General features: G+C 60.4%; 2 protein-coding genes and 2 long non-coding RNA genes across 6 annotated transcripts; 2 read left to right on the forward strand and 2 right to left on the reverse strand.

Annotated features, from left to right (window-relative positions):
• The first annotated feature begins 1,759 nt into the window (after positions 1 to 1,759).
• Positions 1,760 to 5,809, forward strand: IL10RA (interleukin 10 receptor subunit alpha). Of its 2 annotated transcripts, XM_027655668.1 has the most exons (7): positions 1,760 to 2,142; positions 2,894 to 3,014; positions 3,126 to 3,304; positions 3,542 to 3,708; positions 4,036 to 4,186; positions 4,333 to 4,451; positions 4,569 to 5,809. In XM_027655668.1, the coding sequence occupies exons 1-7, from the start codon at positions 2,079 to 2,081 to the stop codon at positions 5,487 to 5,489; spliced, it is 1,722 nt and encodes a 573-aa protein (XP_027511469.1). In that variant the 5' UTR covers positions 1,760 to 2,078; the 3' UTR covers positions 5,490 to 5,809. The 2 variants fall into 2 exon arrangements, with proteins under 2 accessions (XP_027511469.1, XP_027511468.1); XM_027655667.1 differs by having other exon boundaries at positions 4,333 to 5,809.
• LOC113953031 lies at positions 3,648 to 9,580 on the reverse strand. 2 transcript variants are annotated; one of them, XR_003529722.1, is made up of 7 exons: positions 9,473 to 9,580; positions 9,142 to 9,175; positions 8,784 to 8,913; positions 6,518 to 8,276; positions 5,800 to 6,423; positions 4,311 to 4,414; positions 3,648 to 3,757 (listed from the first exon to the last, which is right to left on the reverse strand). It is a non-coding gene; the product is annotated as an uncharacterized LOC113953031 (long non-coding RNA). The 2 variants fall into 2 exon arrangements; XR_003529721.1 differs by having other exon boundaries at positions 5,800 to 8,276.
• Positions 9,581 to 11,118: 1,538 nt separating this feature from the next.
• LOC113953032 lies at positions 11,119 to 13,037 on the reverse strand. The gene is made up of 3 exons (XR_003529723.1): positions 12,781 to 13,037; positions 11,705 to 11,800; positions 11,119 to 11,316 (listed from the first exon to the last, which is right to left on the reverse strand). It is a non-coding gene; the product is annotated as an uncharacterized LOC113953032 (long non-coding RNA).
• Positions 13,038 to 13,660: 623 nt separating this feature from the next.
• TMPRSS4 (transmembrane serine protease 4) lies at positions 13,661 to 21,273 on the forward strand. The gene is made up of 13 exons (XM_027655670.1): positions 13,661 to 14,068; positions 17,230 to 17,260; positions 17,328 to 17,441; positions 17,593 to 17,745; positions 17,828 to 17,957; positions 18,823 to 18,924; positions 19,030 to 19,070; positions 19,441 to 19,600; positions 19,825 to 19,991; positions 20,159 to 20,254; positions 20,362 to 20,501; positions 20,646 to 20,795; positions 20,954 to 21,273. Exons 1-13 carry the CDS (start codon positions 14,060 to 14,062, stop codon positions 20,963 to 20,965), a joined length of 1,305 nt encoding a protein of 434 aa, XP_027511471.1. The 5' UTR covers positions 13,661 to 14,059; the 3' UTR covers positions 20,966 to 21,273.
• The last annotated feature ends 1 nt before the right edge of the window (position 21,274 follows it).

The raw sequence follows: 21,274 nt of genomic DNA on the forward strand, positions 1-21,274 counted from the left end.
CAGCTCCAGGTGACAACTCCAGGAATCATTCACTACTTGCCAGTGTTTCTACAAAGCCACCTACAGAAAACAAGTCACAGAGAACAGTGTGTCCGGCCTGACCCCAGCAGCCTGATGGTAAATGTCAGCGAGCACAACACCTCCCAGGTGAAATCCTCACCCTTGCCTGCTGGTAACTACTGCTGTGAGCCCTGCAGCACCCTCCTGCCCTCCCAGCTAGCACAGAGGTGATGATAGCACCCACAGCCAGAGCCGGCTCCACCAGCCCAGGAGAGCCCGGCGGCTCCACGCTCCGCTCCAACCTCCAGGCATGAGGGAATTGGGGAGGGACGAGGATCACTCTGCTCCTGTCCTGCGGCAGGGCTGTGCAGACCCAGCCCTCCGGCCCCAGCCCTACACTGAACAGTGCAGCATCCCTGCCTGACCCCTCTGTCACCCTGGGAAAACTTCCCGAGGGACACCGGCTAGGGAAACACAGACCCAGCCGTCCCTGGCCCGGGTTTCTCTGTGGTGTGTCCACCAGGAGATATTTCAGGGTCAGCCACGTCACCCACAGGTCACACTGCCCACCGTGCAGCAGCTCGGGCGCCAGTCCAAGTCCCCCAGGGTGCCTGTGCCACTCACCATCCCAGCCTTCTGCAGAACTCTCATTTCTCCTCAGCCTGTTTCATTTTCCCTTAAATCGCCAACCCCTTCTCCCAAGCCTCTGAACTGCCTCACCCACAGGACCAGCCCCGTGGTGTCTTTTCCACAAAGCTCCCTCTTCCCTCGTTTTTGGTCCTGTTGCTTTTAATTGTCATTATTTTACACAAAACACAAGCTGTGGCTTTGTGTGGGATGGGCTGTGCTTCATCTCAGGACTCTTAAGTTCAGTGGCTGCCAGATATGACTCAGGAGCTGATAGCAGAGTGATAAGACAGCAGCTGACCTGCCAAGGACTGGGGAATAAACCCAGGGCAGGAGGGCATCGGCTGCTGGTGCTCTGACCAGGTTGCAAGTTTGTGGAAGCCCTTGGCCTTTGGCAGGAAGGACGAGTCAGGGAAAACAGCAGAAATCTTCCACTTGAGGCATTTAAGATGATTCTTCAAGGAGGAACCTGAGGTCCTACACCTCTGTGCCCACCAAGCCAGACCTGACATGATGCTATCTGAGTCTGTCCCAAGCACTTTTGGTTCCTCTTACTCGTTTCATCTGTGTCCTTTCCACTTATTCCCCAGCGGGAAATTCCTCTTCTTGGGGTGAATCACTCCCCATCACATGAGGGCTCCAGGAAAACCCTCAAGCAAGCTCTCCTGTAATCCCACCTGCCAGAAAGCAAAGCAGAGGACTCACAGCCCTCTGGGGGGTAATTCAGGTCCCAGCATCACCAGACAGGCAGGACATCACCATGGGGCCAGACCCCACAGCCATGTGAGTCATGGCCATACCTGGGGGGCTACCAGAGCCCTGGGGACAGCGGCACCCCCCTGCCACACTGGACTTGAGATGTGTGTAGTTGTTTGCAGGACACAGAATAACCCAGAAATTGTCACTCAGCCCCATACATGGGGAAAGAAACGGGAGGGTAGAGGCCGAGCCCAAAGGAAGGGAAAGCCAGAACCCTCTCCTTGGGCTCCAGGGCTGGATGGAACCTGGCTGGATTTAGCTGCTGGCAGGGCAGGACATGGTGCTGTGCTCTGTAAAATCCCTGTGGCAGGTCACCCTCAGTGCTAACACTCACCTTTGCTGTGCTTTTAACATCTCATCTCATAAAGAAGCAGCAAAGGCAGAGACATCGTGTACTTGTACTTGCCTTTCTCAGCACTGCACCGTTTTGCTCAGAAAAGCCCCCAAAATTCTTCCTTTAAGTCTGCAGCTGGAAATGCCCAGCCCGGGGCTGAGGCATTGTCTGGGGTTGAGTGGGTGGACAGCAAAAAAACAAAAAGTGGAAGTAGCTGCACAGCGACTTTCCTCCCGCTCTGCGAACGCCTCCGAGACGTCACTGAGCCAACCCCCGGGGAAAAACAGGCGCTCGGCACCCGCCGGGGCAGAGCTCGGCCCCGCACTCAACCTGCTGCCACGGAGGATGCTGAGCTGCCATGGGCCCCTCTGCCCCTGCCCTGGCGCTGTGCCTGGCGCTGCTCCTCGCCCCGCACACACACGGTGAGTCTCTTGCCCGTTCTCATCTCCCCGCTCATCTCCGCGGCTCCGGGTGGGCTGCTCAGCCCGGGACGGGGGAGGCAGGCAGGGAGCAGGTTGGAGCCACAGCTTGGACACCATCCCTGGGTGCTCAGACCGGTGCTTTGGAACGAGACACGGCCAGGGCTCCCTGCTTGCCACTTGCCTTTTGTTGCTGGTCGGGAGCCCAAAGGCTCTTGAGTCCCCAGCCTCGCTTGTCCCCAGCGCTGTGATCACAGGCGAGGTGCCACGGTCGCTGGCACGGGGGGGGTGGTGGGGTGGCAGATGTTATCGAGCGGAGGCTTTGCTGCCAGGTGACAGGACTGAAATCAGGCAGGAGGTGTGAAAACAGTCTGTTTCATCCAGGCAGCAGATGAGCAAAACAGGAAAGCGGAGCCCAAACACAGCTGCGAGAAAGCTGAGTCCGGACAGAGCCCCCGTGGCCAATGGCAGGGGCTTGGGGATGCAAACACAGCTCCTTTCTTGGGGCAGAAAAGCACGGGGAACCCCCTAGCTGGGCTGAGCTGGGCTCTGCCCAAAGAGAGAGGAAGGGGAAGATGGGGATGAGCAGACGCTGAAACTCTGACAAATAAATCCGGGGAAATCCTTACACATTTCGAGTGGTCAGCACTAAACGTGGGGTGACGCTCCAGGAGGCCCTCCCAAGGGCCCTGCCCAGCTCCCATGGGATGGGGGGCTGTGCAGCCTCACCCAATGCCCACCGTGGGTCCCACAGGTGAGGGGCTGGCGAGCCCCCGGCGCGTGCGCTTCGCTGCCGAGACCACGTGGCACGTGCTGCAGTGGGAGCCGGGACACGGCCACCCCAGGGACGTCTGCTACGATGTGGAGTACAAAGTGTGAGTGCAGCCATGGGGGCTGAGCCCTGCCTGCCATCCGACTCCAACGGCAAGGGACAGCTGAGTCCCTGCTGCCCACATGGCTCTCACCCCCGGTGCTTCTCCCCGCAGCTACGGCACGAAAATCCCCTGGACGGCCATCCCAGAGTGCACCAAGTCCTCGAGGCAATCCTGTGACCTCACCTTCTACACCCTGGATCCCAACAGGCGCTACTACGCCCGGGTCAGGGCCGTGTCTGGGAACCACACGTCCTCGTGGCAAAGGACCAACGCCTTCTCCCCACAGGATGGTAGGTTGGGGTCTGCCTTCACCTCAGCTGGGGATAGGAGGCTCTGAGGATGGTGAGGTCAGGGTGCCAAACCACTTGGGAAGAACTCCATACCTTCCTGGAGGGCAGGCAGGCTGCAGGATAGGATGGGACAAAGTGAGGATGGGTGGCACAGGCTGCGAGGGACAGTCACAGCTCAGTCCAGTGCTGCAAGCAGGACACAGCCCTAACGTGCTCTTCCAACTGACTTACCTCCAGCCAGCCTGCGCCTGTCGGGCCAGAGCCTCTCCGTGAGGGGCAACACCATCCACGTGCAGCTGCAGCTGCTCTTCCAGACTGGGAAAGTCACTGTGAGGTACAAGGACATCCATGAGGACGTGAGGCAGTACCGGGTGTACGTCAGGAGGACGCAGGACAACAAGACGGTGAGATGAGTTGCTGCTCCCATGCTCTCCCCATCTGTCCCACACGGTCCTGCTCGGGTGGAAAAAACACATTGTTAAAGCACAATCTTCTATAAAACTAAATGCTGAGCTTTCTCAGAGCCACGACACGGCAGAGAGGTTTCTCTGCGTGTTTTATTGCAGCAGCTTCCCCGGCCCTTGGGATTTTGGGCCTAACTGCTGTCAGCTGGGGAGGGGAGATGTCCCATTCCCAGGGGACGGGGGAGGAAGGGGAGGAAGGAGGGGGAACCAGCCCTGCTGCAGGAGCTGGGGGGTCTCAGGTACCAGCCTGTGCTCTCCTTGTTGCAGTTTGAAGTGGTGGAGACCAGGGCAGAGTTCACCCTCAGCAACCTGCTCTGGGGCACTGAGTACTGCCTGAGCGTGGAGCCCAGCGTGACCAACCGGCACCTCCGCGCCACACGCACTGACGAGCAGTGTGTCACCACAGCCCAGAGAGACAGTGAGTGGGGAGCCAGGGAAGGGAGGGATGCAGACCCTCCTCAGCCTCCTGGCCCTGGGGATGTGGCGGGGTCCACGCCAGGACAGCCGCTCTGTGCCCTTTGGACGCTGCCTGTCCCCCTCACCTGGACACGTCCTCTCTTGCAGGGATTGTGGAGCTTCTCCCGAGCATCCTCAGCCCCTGCTTCATTGTGCTTTTGGGGATCCTGGGGGCTCTGCTGGTGCACACCTACATAAAGAAACCCATGAGGACACCATCTGTCCTGGTAAGGCACCTTTTGTGGCTGGCATGGAGGGGCAGGCGCAGGCTTGGGGAGTGCTGGGAGCGGCCAGCAACGAGAGGGACAAAGCCCAGCTCACTCCCTTCTTTCTCTCCCTCTCAGAAGTCCTTCATGAAGCAGAGCTCGCTCTGGGTGGACCATGAGCCCCCGTCCTCAGGCAGCCTGGACACAGACCCCATCCAGCAGCTGTTCCTGTGCCAGAAGGAGCCCCAGCTGGACAGCAGCACTAGCACAGCCCAGGTGCCCCTGGAGCAGGGCTGGAGGCTCCCAGTGTGGCCTAAGGACCGGCTGTGCCTGCTGGGACCCGTGGGAAGCCGAGACAACAGCGGCAGCAGCACCGACAGCGGCATCTGCCTGCACATCCCCTCCTCCTCCCCCGGACTGAGCTGCTCCACCCACCCTGAGCCCCAGGGCTACAGGCGACAGCTGCCCACTGGCGACGACAGCGGTGTGGGCTTGGAGAGCCCCTGCCCTGGTCCCACGTGCTCCTCCAGCAGCGGGAACAGCAGCCAAGGGGAGCCAGAGCTCTGCCCTGCCACCGGCCAGGAGGCCGTGGAGTTCCGCGGGTACCTGCAGCAGTGCAGGGGCACGGTGGAGCCAGGGCAGGACCCAGCCAAGGGAATGACCCTCTCGGGCTGTGAAGGACCTGGGCAGGGCACTGACCTCGTGCTGGATGTTGAGTGCTCCGAGCTGGCTGTATCCAAAGGGTATTTGAAGCAGTCCTCTCCAGAGCATCCCCGTGGCAATGCACAGGACCTCGCTCCATGGGGAGCCCCTTCCTTGGACTTTTCCAGCCAGGTGGGACCCCTAGCCCCCACTCTGCTGAGCTGGGGGGCTCCAAGTGCTCCCTTGGTCTCCAAAGCTTGCCCTGAGCTCCTGAAAGCTCCCTTGGACCTGAGCATCTTCAACACTGACGTCCTGGGGATGCTGCCCCTCACCTCCAGCCTCAGCACGAGCTGGCTCACACTGCCAGTGAACCCCCTGAGCCTGCTCAGTGGGGACAGCAAGGACAGCCGCCTGTGAGCCGTGCCCAGGCCGGGCAGCAGGTGCTGCCAGCCCTGCACGCTGACACAACTACCTCTTCTACCCGCTGCCCGTGGGGAGCAGCCACTCAATAAGCTACTGCCACCCCTGAATGTTAACACACCAAACCAAGTGGTGCTGGGCTGAGACATGTCCCTGGAGCACCTGCTCAGCTACTGCTGGGGCTGCTTTGGCCCCAGGACTGTGTGGACAGCCTCCAGTGTGTCCCTCCAGCTGGTCTCTGGTGTACTCTAATGAGAGACAGGGATGGACTGTGCTGGAGAGGCTCACCAAGCTCAAGGATACGCACCAGGATGTTTCCCAAGGATGATCCTGTCTTGTCTGCCCTCCTCAGCAGCCCAGCCTGAGGCACAGGGCCACCCTTGGGGCTGGGGCCAGCTCTGTGGTTCCACTTCCCCCTTCCTCTGGCCAGCACTGGGCTCCTCCAGCTGACGTCCACAGCTCCGGTGACGTCCTCCGACGACATCCAGACCTTTCACAACACAGACACTGGGAGCAGAGGGCAGCCTGACATCAGCCACCCTACTGCTGGAGCACGGGGCTCCCTCCCTGGCTGACCTCACATGGAGGGAGCGAGGGACTTTTCTGACCCCACAGAGACCCTTTGGCATCCAGCCCCTCTGGCAGAGCCGTGGGGTGCTGGCTGTCTCATGGGTTACGGGATACACGATGAGCCAGGCCAGCCCTGCTTAACACTATGGGCTGTGTTCTGCCCCTCCTGTATGCAGACATTATTTATTCTATTTAATTTGTAAATACAAAGGATGTGGTGTTATTTATTTGGGCCGTTTGTCTGTTCATCCTCTCCTAAGGTCAAGCTGCGCTTTCCGTTTTCACGCACAGACATTCCCCAGCAGCAAAGGGCAACGTGCCTTTGCCTCACGTGGGGAAGAGCATTTCCAGCACATCACAGCTGCAAAAGGAGAACCAAGGCAGATCACTGAGAGATTCTTATGCACCTGAGGACCGTGGCAGTTGTCCCAGGGCAGTGTTGTGGGATCAGTCACCAGAGGAGCAGCAGGGAAAAGGAGCTGAACTGCTCATCATGATTCCACAGGGATGGGATGAGGCAGCAGGGAATACACAGGGATTCCATGGGACAGCACCAGGGAAGGACAGGAGAACCTCAGGGCAGAGCAGAACAAATCAAACCCAGGGGTTGGGGAAACCAGGAAAGACTGAATGTGGCACTTAGTGCCACGGGCTTGTTGACATGGTGGTGTTTGGTCATAGGTTAGATTGATGACCTCAGAGGTCTTTTCCAACCTGATTGATTCTGTGATTCTGTGAATAGTTACTGTCAGAATGGAAACAGCAAGAGATGGAACAACTCACCGTGGGCTACACACCTGACTGCTGCCAGATCGCAGCAGGGAAGTTTTTCCAAGAGTCACTTCGTTTCCAAGAACCTTCACGGTGGGATAGTCCCATTAAAACTGCTGGTGGAAACCCTCCTCGGGGAATATGTTTTTCAGGTGAAAGCATGAGTCACTGCAGGCAGGAGAAGGACACTGATCTTTGCCAGGTTGCCTTTTGTTACACCAGATGTTGCACTACTCACATGTGAGGTCAGTGCCTGCATCCCGCGGGGGCCCGGCTGTGGAGGTCACTGGGCACCTCCTCCTGCCCCGCCACTGACCCCAACTCTTCTGCCTCTGTGTATTTTGGGGGCTGGAGCTTTTTGCTTTCTTTTTCTTTTTTTTTCAACTTCCTCTGGAAAACGGAGTCATCAAAACTAAGCGTGACTTTTTTGTTTAGTTTTTCTTTCAAGCGCCGCTGACGTCAAAGCTCCGCGGGCGGATCCTGCGCTGTGCCGAGCGCTGGCAGTTCCTGCCCACCACCAAGGGCTCCAGCTGCCAGCACCCAGGGCAACATGAGCAGCCAGAGCTCTCCTTTCAACCAAACCCAGGAGTTCTCCAGAAAGCTGCAGACCACAGGGCTTGGCTTTGGTGGCCGAGAGTGCTGATAGTCCCTCCGACTGCCTGGAAATCCCGCTCTGTCCTCACCGGTTTCCCTCACACAGCCACAGGGAGTCATGAGTTTCTCTTCATTTTCCTTCTGAGGAAAGTTTGCATAGAAATGGTCCCTCTCTGTGGCCACAGCACCTTCCCCATGGCTGCTCTCATGCTCTGGGCACTTCCACAGCCACTTGCTCTGCTGAGACTGAAGGCAGTTGGTATGAAAAAAATCAGGACAAACCTCACAGGGGCTTTCTGAGGTGTTTGCTTGCACTATTGGTGCAGGGGACAAACTCCCGCATTGGTCCAGATACTGGAGCGAGGAGGGGGCCTGGAGTAGATTTCCCATTTCTTCACAGTTGCACAAACCTAGCCACCCAGTTCTGGGGCTCTTGGCTGTCCTCCTTAGCTGGTGCCCTGCACTCTCAGCCCCAGGTCTCCTGGGCATGCAGGTGGCTGGTCCTGAGGGCTGGAAGGTCTCTGAGCCGTGGGGAGGGTGGCTGTTTTCTCTGGGATGAGTGCTGAGGGAGCCTGAGATGAGGCCGCATCCTCTTCCTCCATCCCAAGCGAGGGGAGGCTGTGCCAGTGCCAGCCCCAGGCACCTCCTGTGCTGCCCATGGCCAGGGAAGGACAGCAAGAGAGCTGTGGCTGGGGAGCAGATGGAGGAGCTGCCCAGGGAGAGTGTGGAGTCTCCCTCTCTGGTGACATTCAAAATCCTCCTGGATGCATTCCTGTGTCACTTCTTCCAGTGGCAGTTTGGACCAGGTGGTCCCCAGAGGTCCCTTCCAACCCCAGCTATTCTGTGAAGCTTTTTTTAAAACCAGAAACTGCTACGTTACCATTTCAGTAGAAATCCAGCAGGTTCAGGGGCTGTTTTTTACAGAAGTGAAAATGGAGGAGTTCCCCCCAGCCGGTTTTGGTTGCTTTTTTTGGCTGGTGCTGGGTGGTGGGTGAGAGGCAGTGAGAGGAAGCGGTGCAGGAGCACCCGGGCTCCAGCCCCCTTTGTCCCTCCCCACATGTTCCACCCCAGGCCAAGGACAGCAGGGAAGGAAATGCAAACCAAAGCCTGTCCAGGGGGAACGAAAACCGGAACCCGGGGAAAGCCCCTGTACCCCCACAGCCACAGGATTTCTGTTGGGAAAACCTTGGGACTATCCCAGGGAAAGCTGTGATGCCCAGGGGCTACAAGGCAGCAGGGAGGCTTTGGGGCACAGCACTGTCACCCCCCTGGGCTCCTCACAGAGGCACCCATGGGCTGTGCTGGAGGGACACGCATGGCTGGGGACCCCACACCCCTCACAGGGTGATGTCCTACCTGCTCAGCAGCCCAGCTCCCTCCTCACGGCCCCCGGGTGTGGAAGGGCTTGTAGCCACTGCCCGTGGTGCTCAGAGAGCCACTGATGCTGAATGGGGGCACCAGCTCCACTGCCACTGACCCCAGCCCGCTGTGGGGAGAGCAGAGATGTCAGCAAGCTGCCCATCCCCCCCAGCCCCTGCCAGCCCACAGCGTGGGCACTGTCCCCGTGGAGACCCCCAGAACAGCCACCCTGGGGAGGCAGTGCCTGCAAACTGTAGAACGTGGGGGATTCAGGACTGGTGAGGGTGTGTGACACCTCAGCACAGTGCACAGTGAGCAGCCAGCCCACCCCAGGTCCCCCCACGGCAACACTCACTGCGTGTGGTAGAGGTTGAAGACAAAGTCAGGCCCTGGAGAGGCAGGAGGAAGAGGAGGGAGAGGTGTCAGAGCCATGAACCCACCTTTGCTTTGCTGTGAGTCTGTGTAGCAGCACGGGGACAGGCAACACAGGCAGTGGGACAGCAGCAGGACATCAGGGTGCATCCCCCTCCTCACCTCTGCGTGTCCCCAGCTCACCCCAGAGCCCCTGCACGGAGGTTTCCCCAGGGGCCAGCAAAGGTCAGGGGTGCTCCCCAGACCCTGCAGCCCTGTCCTTTGAGCCCTCCCTCCCCTGTCACCAGCTGTCCCCCTGCTCTGCCCTCACTCACGGTGCCAGCACCAGCCCCTCTGGTACCACCGGATGAAGGTGTAGCCAAAAACCACCAGGATCAGCAAGGCCAGCCCGATGCCCAGCACAGCCCCGACCACGTTGATGGGCTCTTGCCCTGCAAAGCAGAGGGAGAAGGGCTCTGCAGACAAACACCTCTGGGAGGTTGGGGGTTCTGATCATTCCCTGGGGGGAACAGGACAGCTGGGATATGACCTTCCACCCTGTGCTGTCCCTACAGCAGGGAAGGGTTACACACCACGAGGTTGTTAAGTGCTGTGGCACAGAGATTTTTGCCACCTCCAAAGTCCTGTGATGAAGACTTGGTCACACAACCACCACCTCTGCTGTCCCCAGGCGAGCTGGCAGGAGGGATGGTGACTGGGGAGGGAGCTGGCCACCCTGACCACGCTGTATCCCCACTTCTGGTCCCACTCACACCCTGTGGGGTGAAGCACCTCGTCCAGCTGCCCCGGGAGCCATCCATCGCTGCAGCCAGCCCTGCACAGCCAGGCAGACCCATTTCTGGGCTGGCAGTTCCCTCTAGAGGAGGCACTTGTCAGGGCGAGCAGCCTCGGGCTGCTGCCAGCGCCGGGTTGGGACGGGACAGAGCAGGGGCTGTGCAGGGACACGGCAGGGGCTGTGAAGGACCACTGTGGGGCTCTACATCACTCCATCCCTCCCGTCCATGTCACAGGGGCTGCTGAAGCCCAGCACCAGCCAACGCTCCCAGGATTGCTGAGGTGCCCAGCACAGCAGAGCCACTGAGAATCCAATTCTCTGCTGATAGCTCTGGAGGGGCTGTGCCCAAGAGGGCACAGGGGGTTTGGGCACTGTCCCACAGCACGGCCAGCCCTGCAGTGCAGGGCACAGGGATGGATCCTGCGCCCTGCAGAGTCTGGAGTGAGGAGGCAGTGGAAAGGGATGATCTAACAGCAGCTAAATTTAGGCAGATGCCAGTGGAGTGAGCACATTTCCCCTGTGGTCACGGTGTTTGCATAGTGAGCAAGGTCCTGGGTCATCCTGCAACCCACAGCACTTGCTCTACCTGATGGGATCCAGCTGGGAGCCTCAGAGCCTGTGAGCACCCGGGTTCCACGGCAGGGGAGCAGGAGCAACCCGCCCTTCCCTGCCTTCCCCCAGCCCTCCTGCCTGGAGAGGGTGATGTGGGCAGCCAGTGCCTCGTGCTCCTGCTGGGGCAGGGGTGAGCTGGAGCCCCAGGACCCCAGGCCCCGGCAGGGTTGAGGTGAGGAGCTGCTGCAGCCGTGACTCATGTACAGGAGCTGTGGGGCAGGAGGAACGTGCTGCAACAGCCTCCCTGAATCAGGTGGCTGCCGAAACTGCCCTGTCCCCACGCCCACTGCCAGTGGGAGGACGATGGCTTCGTGCCCAGGCCCTGCCCCATGCCGAGTGTGGGAGGCATCCCTGCCCTGACACCCTCGGGAGCAGACATCCTCCCAGACATCCCCCCATCCCAGAGGGATGGCTCTGAGCAGCACTGCTGGAGGCAGAGCCACCACGGCAGGTGAGCCCCAGCCCCAGCTCCCAGACAGCAGAGGGGAGGAAGGTCACCAAAACACTGCCCATGCCATGAACCATCCCACCTCTGCCCCGTGAGGGGAGACAAAGGCCCTCACTCACCTCTCTGGGGGTCCATCTCCCGGTGTGGTGCAGGAGCTGCTCACGGCTGTCCCGGGCTGAAACTGCTGCAGCAGAGCCCTGTGTGTGCTGGAGCCTGGCACGTCCTGCCCGTGCCCTCCGTGCTCTCCTGGTGACACAGCTGCCTCACCACCCCCACTGCAGTGAGGCCAGGCACCAGTCCTCGCCCACTGGTCCAACTGGTTCCTGGGGAGAAAGCAGAGGAGCTGCAGCAGACACGGCAGACGGCACATCCCAGTGCCCAGCCCAGCCTCCCCACCCCCTGGGGTGGGCACAATGCCCGCCTGTGTGGGCAGCTCTGCTCTCCCACTGCTGGAAGAGGCTGAACTGGGAGCACTGGGAGCCCAAGGGACAAGGACACCCTGTACACAGCTGTGTCCAGTGCACTGGCAAGGCACTCGAGTGGCCGTGTCCTTTGGCAACCTCCCAGCAAAGACCAGCAGCAAGGAGGGCAGTAGGGGCTTGGGCATTTGGGGATGCCCACAAAGGTTATGGTCCCGTGCAGGACCCCAGGGGACAGGGAGTCCCCCAGCAGCTGCCCCCCGTCAGACATCTCCCGAGATGATGCACTTACAGCTCTATGAGATCATCTCCTCAAAATCCCAAACCACAGGGTCAGGTGGGAAATCAACTCCTGCTTGTGGAAAGAGGGAAAAACCACCTCCCATGGCTGCAGAGAGAAATGACAAACAGGGATAACCATTAACAGCTGCAAACTGGGCATCCAGGGGCAGAATTCCTTCCCGGTTTGTGCCACCTTGCCAGGCCCAGCCTCTACCATACCCCAATGCCAGCGGCACAGGGTGCCAGGGCAGGGCCAAGCCCCCCTGCAGCCCTCCCCAGGGTGAGCATCTCAGTGCCGAGAGCAGGGGCAATGCCTGAGACCTGCAGGGATGCAAAGCCAGTGGGATTTAGAGGGAACAATGGGCATTGCAGACCCCCAGGTCCTGGCAGTCCCCAGCTCACACGGAGAGGCTGCGACCACTCCTTGCCGGACAGGAGAGGACAGGGATGAGGTGTGTACATGTGTGGCTCGGGGACACTGCTGGCCACACAGAGCCCTGGGCCAGCCCTGTCTGACCCCTGCCTGACCCCAACAGAGCCAGGATGCCCGGAAACCTGTGTCATGCCAGGGCTCTGGGTGCAGGAGGCCAGGGAAGGGCTGGAAATGCAGACGCACTCCAGGAAGCAAAGCCCCGAAGGCGTGTGGGGCTGTGACATAACATCTGCAAACCTCAGCTGCTTCCTCAAAGCCCTGCTAACCTCAAAGGAGGAAGGGCTGCTCCTGCCATGCCACCTCCCTCCCCACGGATGCTCCCGGGCTGCTCTCCCTTTCAGGGCAGCGAGGCTGGCACAGGGATGCTCTGGGAAGGCTGTCAGGGCCCACTGTGGCACACCAGGCACCCAAGCTCTGCCCAGCTGCCCACTGCTGCAGCCCCTAAACCAGGGGGCTTTCAAGCTGAAATCTCTCACAGCAGCACAGGCACCCTCCAGCTGGGCCTGCCAGTGCCACTGCCCACCCTTCATCCCACAATCTTTGGGAATCACATGGACCATGGGGACGGGAGCTGTGGACACAGCCAGCCAAGATCCCCACACCTCCTGAGGGGGCTGGATCCCAAACATGAGTGTGGGGAGGGTGCCCCTTACCTGCAGAGCCACACGTGGATTCCAGGACCCCTGGTCAGGCTACTGGAGCAGGCAGGGTCCCTGCTGTGACAGGGACGAGCTGGAACAGCAACGGCACAGCTCCCTGTCTGAGGAGCTGCAGGTCCAGGGCTCTCTGCAGCCTCCCACTGGCACAGCACACACACCTGGCAGCAGCAGCTCTCCTGACCCTGTGGAAAGCTGGATTACCAAAGGAGAGGGTAATTAGCTGCTCAGCAAACCCTGCACACCCATCACTTCCAGCGGGAGTGCGGAGGAGGGCAGGCAGCCCGCAGCCTCCCCGACCCCAGCCCAGCCAGCTGCTAAACTTCCATCCCATCCTGCCAGGCCAAACCAAGCCTCTCCATCCCAGAGGCATTGATTATTCCCGGATGTGTTGCCCAGCTTTACATCAGACACATGCACGGCTCCACCAGCACCCCCAGCACCTGCCTGCAGGCAGAGCACTGCCTAAAACAGGGCTGAGGGCTGTGAGAGCCCCTCTCCCACACACCCCTGCCAGCCCCAGCTCATGCAACACCAATGCCCAACCAGGCCAGCTGCTCTGCAAAGAGATGGGGGGCTGCAAGAGGAGGGCACGGCCACCTCCGAGCACAGCCTGTTGTCTCCCCCTTGCAGCCTCAGGATAACCTTCCACGGGCACCCACTTCCTTCACCTTTAACTCCCCCCCAGCACTGCCAGGAGCAGCTGCCAGCCGTCACCTGGTGCTGCACGGGGACACACAGACCGAGTGACCCGAGAGCCAGGTAACCTCGTGCATAAACTCTCCTCCTTTCCTCCTCCACCTACCAAAACCTCGGCGTAAAAACAACCCCGCGCAACGCGGAAGAGCCGGACAAAGAGCGAGGTGGCCGTGGATGCCCTTATCATCAGGAGGAGCAGGAAAAATCAGTCAGTTCACTTCTGATAAGCTATTTGGTGACAGCAGCCCTGCAGGTGAGTCACCCCCCGGTGGCAGATGCTCAAGAGATTACAGCAGGTGATGGTGCTGCTGATAGACCGGTGTTGTATTACAATACAAACCAGAATTCCTGTTTCACAACTCCCCTTGTGGGTTTTAAGGAGTGCTGGGGCGGTCCTGCCCCAGTGTGAGCGCAGGGCGGGCGCAGAGAGCAGGCACAGGGCTGCGGGAGCATCGCCGGCCCCGGCACCTGGACATCGGGGCACCCGCAGCCTGCCTGTGCCCCGCACTGGAGGATATTCTGTGATTCTCTGGCGTTGGCCGGGTTTCTGCAGGCAGAAGGACCACGCTGGAGCTGGATGAACATGGTGAGTCACTGACAGCTCTGCCCCCAGTCCCTGGCTCCCTGCACATCCCATGTCCCCCCGCACTCCCAGCCTGGCACTGCCAGGAGCGATTCACCAGTGAAGGGTAGCCCAAACTCACAAAGTTGCAGCTCCCCAGCCCTGGCAGCATCCAGACAGGGCAGGGTTTTACCTGCATCTCTCAACACCCCACCGTGGCTGGTAGATATGGTGCCTGGGTACCTCCCTGAGCTCTCACTCCCATGTTTCTCTGGCTTGCCTCGGCCCTCTCCCAGCCCGGGAAGCAGACAAGCAAGGCAGTGTGTCTTGCAGTCTGCATGACAAGGGGAACGTGCCCTTCTGGAGTCTCATCCCTCCCAAGAAGGTTCTGGTTCTTGGGCACTACCTGGGTGAGAACCAGGCCCCCCTGTCCTGCAGTGCAGCCCCCACTGTGGGACTGCAGGTCCCTCTGTTCGGGGACACTCTCGCTGCCTGCAGCGCCCTTTGCCAGCAAAGCCATGGCCACCAAACCCCAGCCTGGCATGCAGTGCCTCCCTAGGAGGGAAAGGCTTCCCTAAGAGGGCAGACAGGTACAACCCACCTCGCTGGGCACCGCAAAACCCTCCACCAGCGACACACCAGGACATCATCCCCTCCAGGGTGGGGAGCTCACCCCCTGCACAGCAGCAACAGCTACACACACCCACGGGTTAAATCCCTGCAGCCAAGGAGTCACCCTCGGAATCCAATCACCCTGGGAAGCTTGGTTTTGTGAAGGAACAGCCCACCTGCTCCAGAGGGAGGGAAGAAGCACAGCTCAGCACAGCCTGCACCCCCCAGATGGTGTGGGTGAGGAGGTTCATCAGAACTCCACAGCTCCTGGGCTGGCATTTGCACAGCACAAAATGGCCATAGTGGCATTAAGTGCTTTGAGAGAACACGGCAAGGGAGCTCAATTAGTTACGGTAGCCTTGGGTTCTCCTTGGGTTCTCCAGGAAATCATGTGCCTCCACTCCACGCAGGAGTGGGCACAGCTCTTGCCTTGCTTTGGATTTAACCAGTGCAGCTCTTGCCCGTAGTGTGGGTTTGAGAGGAGTCGTGGAGAGGCAGCTCTGGGCAGCTCCAAGGTGTGAAACCCTTTGAAACAGAGGAGGTCTGCGGACTGAAGAAAATATAAAAAAAATTTAAAAAATCAATAATCTCTTATCCCACCTGCATCTGTCCCAGACCTGCACAGGTGCCTCGGAAAGGAGCCTGGATGACATGATGGGAACAAGTATGGGCAGCCTGGGGACAGGCAGGGGCAGCACTGCCATTGCAGTGTCCCCCAGGCTGGAGGATCCATCGTGGCCTGGGACCGTTCCCAGTGGGAACCGTTAGGATTCCATTATCCAGGTCATGCCCAGCCCCGGCCCACGGTGACACAGGAGGTCAGCATGAGGAAGGACTGGCCCCACATGCCCTGGGCTGGCTGCACTGCAGGGTGTATGTGCAGCATCACAGAACCCCCAGGGCTCCTGCGGGCACCAGGGGCTGCAGAGAAGCGGCTCTGGAAGGTGCAGGATGCACATTCCCCTTCCCACCCTGCTCTCCTGCTCCCTGCCACCAGGAGCCAGGCTCTGCATCCCTGGGAGCTGATCAGAGCCCATCCAGGGGTAGGGAATTGGGTACAACCTTCCCACCCCTGGCACGGGTGCCAGCTGAGCTCAGCTGTTTGGAGAAAAGCCGCCGGCATTTCCTCAAAGGAGCCAGGCATTGGCGTGCTGGGGCACGGCCACATGCCCACAGCACCAGGAAGGATCTTCGCCTGCAAAGTCACTTCTTGTTCCCAAAACTGGCACCCAAGCCACGGAGCAGGGACATGATGGGGAGGCAACATGTCCTGGCTGAGCGAGGGGCAGCGAGCCAAGGAGCAGCACATCAACCCCAGCTGGCTCTGTGGGTGAGCCCAGCAATAATGGCTTGGCACTCACCTGCACAATCCTGCTGGCAGGTGGGGTGTGCATGGCTGAACATGCCCTGCTGCAGTGACCCAGGGAGGGAGGGCTCACCTCTCCTCTAACCTGTCCTGGGCTGGAGGACAGACCCTCACCCACACACCCAGTCCCTCTGTAATGCTCCTCTAAGTCCCAGCCTCCAAGCCCTGAGATGGCACAGGGAGCAAAGGCTTCCAAATCCCAAACCCTCCTGGATCTGCGGGTTTATCACAGCAGGTTTAATCTTCCTTACCTCTGTCCATGCAAAAAACTTCTCTTACCTGTTGTGGCAGAGTCCAGAAGCAACAACAAAGGCCAAGACCTCACTGAGGCTGGCTGGACATGGAAGGGACCAGTCTCAGCAGGAACACCATTCCACACACTGCTGCTCAATGGCACGGCACCAACACTGCTGCAAAACAGGGCAACAGGCACACACGGTGCCCACCTGAACCCCCCCAAAGGGGCTCTGGGCTTTGCCCAGCACCAGCCCTCTCACTGAGGACAGGGTCACTGCAGCTCACAGGACCTGCCCTCCTGCAGCCGGGCAGTTCTCCCACGAGAAGCTGGTACAGGGGGGTAATTGTGAGGAGATCAAGTGGATCAATGCCTGATTCATCACGGCTCCAGCCCCGGCTGCTGCCGGGCTGTGTTTACTGCGTGTCCTAGCAGCAGCACAGCCTGCACTCCCTCCCTCCCCGCCCTGGGAGCGCTGGCTCCCGGGGGCTGGTTCCTCTGGTGCTTCCAGAGCCTCTCGGGGAGCGCTCGGGCTGTGCCTCCTGCTGTCTGACCCTACTGACGATATAACCCCCGTCGTGACATGCCCGCGTGCCACAGCCCCGCAGGCGTGTGTATTTTGACTCAGGGTTTCTTGGCACATCAGAAAGCGCCTCTTTTGTAACATCTATGACTTTTTAAGTCTCTGGCGTGTTAGTGACAGTAGTATTAACAGCCACTTACTGGAATTGCACAGGTGGTGTCCAGGGGAACACAGCAGGTGACCCCAGGTGACAGCAGTTGGGTGTCACACCAGGACACATCCCCAGCAGTTCTGAAGCTGGATGGAGGCTGGGGCAGTTTCCCTGCTCATCCCTGCTGCCCTTCCTGGGGTGGCTGGTGAGCTGTGAGCTCCCCATGCTGCTCCAGACCCTGCAGCTGCTCTCTGGCTGCAGTTTCCCCTCGCTGACTGGTTTTCCCTCTGCTTTGCAGGACTCGGCCTCGGAGCGGCTGAACGGCAGAGGTAACTCCTGTGGGGCTGGGGATGAGGGCTGCCAGGCTGAGCCTGCCCACACTCCTCTGTGTTGCAGGTCCCAGTACGAGGCACAAATCCCCGAGGACACTGGAGTCCTTCAAGCGGGTTGGCATCCTCGTCCTGGCTGTGGTGCTCACCCTCGCCTGCCTGGTCGCCGTCGGGTTCCTGGGTACAGCTCCCAGCGTCCTCTCCCTCTCCGTTCACGTGGCCTCGGCTCAGCAAACACAGCTCTGGACCCGGCTCCTTGCTGGGCCCCCCCGTGCCAGCCCTGAGCCTGCCCAGCAGCCAGAGCTCTGTGCTGAGCCCCCCTTTCCCTCCAGTCAAGGTTTACCTGGATCACCACTACCTGTTCTGCAAACAGCCCCTGAAGCTGGTGCCGCTGCAGCGGGTGTGTGACGGGCAGGTGGACTGTCTGCAGGGCGAGGACGAGGCCAACTGTCCCCAGTGGGTCCCTGAGGGGCCACCAGTGGGAGGTGAGTGCAGGACACCCCGTGAGAACTCTGGAGTGCTCTCCTGCTAAAGCCACCCAGAAGCTGACTCTGTGTCTGCCTCCAGCCCGCGTTTCCAAAGACAGATCCATCCTGCAGGTGCTCAACAGGAACACTGGAGCCTGGTCCTGTGTCTGCCACGACCACTTCGACCTGGTGCTGGCCAAGGCAGCCTGTGAGCAGATGGGCTACAGCAGGTACAGGCTGCTTTATCTGTGCCTCTCCCATAAAAGCTCTTTTCGAGTGGGGCTCTGATTACCTATAGAGCACTCAGAGCTCTGCATTAATGGTTTCAGTCCATCCTCACCACACAGGAGCTGTCTCAGAGCCCTGGCAGCCTCCCCTGGAAGCAGAGTGCTGTGCTCAGTGTGCCCTGCTCTGTCCCCAGCCCATGGACACCCAGCAGCACTGCCCTCACCCGGGCAGCCCAGGCTCTCCCTGCCAACATCACTCACCTGGGGAGGGGTGGGCACAGGGCCCCTTTATAGCCTGGGACAACAGCTCTTGGCTGGGGCTGTGGATGCAGCACAGCTGGATCCTCACAGCTGCCATGAAGCTCCATATCATCTACCTGTGTCCCCCTCGTGCCCTGCCCTGAGCTAACAGCAAGTTTGGGTTGTTGCAATCACTTACAGCTGGTTAAACTTGAAATCTGGGGGAAACTACACATTCTGGTGTCTGAGCTCCTCTAGGAGTGCAGATTAAGCCCAAGATGGCGTTTTCCAGTGGCAGGAAGTCAAGGATTAAGGCTTTGAGCACAGGTCCCAAATGTCCCCCAGGGCCACTTGCCCACCCCTCTGCATAGCAGGAGCACTCTCCCTTTCTTCACTTGCTCCTGTCCTTGGTCCTGGCCTCAGTGGACAGTCCCCCCCATCCTGCCACTGGCCCTTCAGGGATGTGGCACTCCCCCATTTGGCATCCCCACGTCGCTATCCCAAGGAATCCCTTTTTTCCATGGGATCCAGGCTCCCCAGATGCTCAGGCACCAGTGCCTGTCCCCTGCCAGTCCCTGTGTCCCATGTCCAGCTGAGTTTGCTGACCCGTGCCCTCTGTGTCTTTCAGCACCCCCTCTTTCCAGGGGGTGGAGGTGAGTGCAGGGCAGCCCCTCCCTCCCCGCGAGGTCGTGCTGGACAACGGGAGCCTCCAGGTGCTGGAGCCGGGCAGGTGAGTGGGCACCGTGTGGGAAGTGGCCACTGAGCCCTGAGGGGGAGCCCTCGGTGCCCTGAACCTGTCCTCCACCCAATCCAGCCCTTTTCTTCCCTCTTCCAGGAAATGCCTCTCTGGGTTGGTTGTTTCACTCTTTTGTTCCAGTAAGTACCATGACTTGCTTCCAGCCCTCTCCCTCCCCACTCCCCGCGGTGTTTGCACGAGGAAAGTTGGATTTAATTACTGCTAACCTCGTTAAGCCAGTACAAACCCTCCAGAAATGAAACACCTGAGGGAGACTTACCTAGCTTGCCTGGCTGGGTTACTTTTGCTGATGAATTACCTTGATTAAACCAATCCTCTTGGTGGGCTGGAGCAGGCAGGGATGGCTGGACTCCTTCCAGCAAGCCTGGGGATGAGGGGCAATGGCAGTGTCATGGGGGTGAGGCACCCCAGCCACACTCCCCTCCCTGGGAGGTGCGAGACCCTCGCCCTGTCCCTCCTAACGTGTCCCTCTGCCCCCCGCGCCCGCAGACTGCGGGCAGAGCATCAGGACGCCGCGTGTGCTGGGCGGGAGCCCGGCTGCCATCGAGGCGTGGCCGTGGCAGGTCAGTCTGCAGTACAGGAGGGAGCACATCTGCGGGGGCAGCATCATCGACCCCCGCTGGGTCCTGACGGCCGCGCACTGCTTCAAGTGAGTCGGCACCTCCCCAGGGCTGGGCTGGCTCCTCCGGGCTGGGTCCCACCGGGTTTGAGCCGCGCGTTGATTAAATGTCAATTAACGCGTGTGTAATTAACATCTCCGTGCCCTCGGCCTGATGCCGAGCAGGGCAGCGTGCAGGCAGGGCTCTGCTGCCTGTCCCCGCCAAGGGACGAGCAGGGAGCGGTGACAGCAGTGACAGAGCTGCCTGTGTGCAGGAACAACCCCATCATCCAGAGCTGGCGCGTCAAGGCCGGCTCCGACCTCCTCTCCAGCACCGCCACCTCCGCCGTGGAGAAGGTGTTCCTGGCCCAGGTGACACCCACGTCCCCCAGGGAAAACGACATCGCCCTGGTGAAGCTGCGCTCTCCCCTGCACGTCTCAGGTGAGCCGTGGCACAGCCCTGCTGGGGCAGGAGGCCCGAGGGTCCTCTGTTGGCACCGAGCAGCGGGGCTGGGAGGGCACAGCAGGGAGCAGAGTGCCCGGCTGGTGGGTGGCCCCAGCCAGTCTGGGCCCCTTCCCTGTGAGCCCCCCCAGCCATCTCCCTTGCAGACAACACCAAGCCCATCTGCCTGCCCTATTTCGACGAGGAGCTGGTGCCAGGCACGCCCCTGTGGGTGATAGGCTGGGGCTACACGGAGGAGCACGGTGAGCTGCACTGCACGGGATGATGGGGGCGAGGGCACAGCCCCCCAGCACTGGCAGTGGGCTCTCCCCTCCCTCGGGGCCCCCCTGAGCAGCCCCGTGTCCCGCAGGGAAGCTGTCGGAGCGCCTGCAGCAGGCAGAGGTGGAGCTCATAGACAAGCAGAGCTGTAACGTGGCTGCCTACCACGGGGAGGTCACCGACAGGATGCTGTGTGCCGGCCTGCCCCAGGGAGGGGTGGACACCTGCCAGGTGGGGGGCCTGGGCTGGGAAGAGGGGTGGGTGGGTCTGCACCCACCCATGACACGGCCCCTTGGAGGGGACAGCTGTCGTGGGAAAGGGGTGCTGGGGACTGGGGGGCTCCTGAGCCCCCCTCAGAGGGTCTGTCCTTCGCAGGGGGACAGCGGCGGGCCCCTCCTGTACTCGGGCGGGCACTGGCAGGTGGTGGGCATCGTCAGCTGGGGCCAGGGCTGCGGGACCCCCAGCACGCCCGGCGTCTACACCAGCGTCCGTGCCTACCTGGGCTGGATCTACACCGTCCGCAGGGTCAGTCCATCCTGCCAACCCCACTGCTCTGTGCACAGCTGGTGGGGGGACAGGCAGCCCCCTTCAGCTGAGCTGTCTCCTTAAGGACACAGCTGTTTTCCTCTTGGTTTTGGCTGCCCTTCCAGAGCTTTCAATCTCTTCCCTCTCTCTCTTCGCAGTCGGAGCTCTGAGACCTGCCGGAACAGGTCGCTTCTCTCCCCAGGCCTCCCTCCCCATCCTTTTACCCTTGGCTGTCTCGGCTCCAAGACATGGATCTCCAGCCATGGGAGGTGAGCTGAGCCTCCCAAACCCTTACTGGCAGCTGTGGTTTAGGGTGCCAGAGCCCAGCCAAGGAGGAAAAGGCTCGGAGCGACAGCCACCGATACCGAAAGGAATCTGACCGGCTCGAGCTCCCTTCCGGAGAAAGATTAATTTATTGCCCTGTGCTGACCCCGCTGTGGCAGGATGGCTCCTGGGGGGCAAAGCTGCTGTCAGCTCAC

The sequence above is a fragment of the Corapipo altera genome, unplaced genomic scaffold, assembly GCF_003945725.1.
Source record: "Corapipo altera isolate COAL_440 unplaced genomic scaffold, ASM394572v1 71, whole genome shotgun sequence".
NCBI classification, from domain to species: Eukaryota; Metazoa; Chordata; class Aves; order Passeriformes; family Pipridae; genus Corapipo; species Corapipo altera.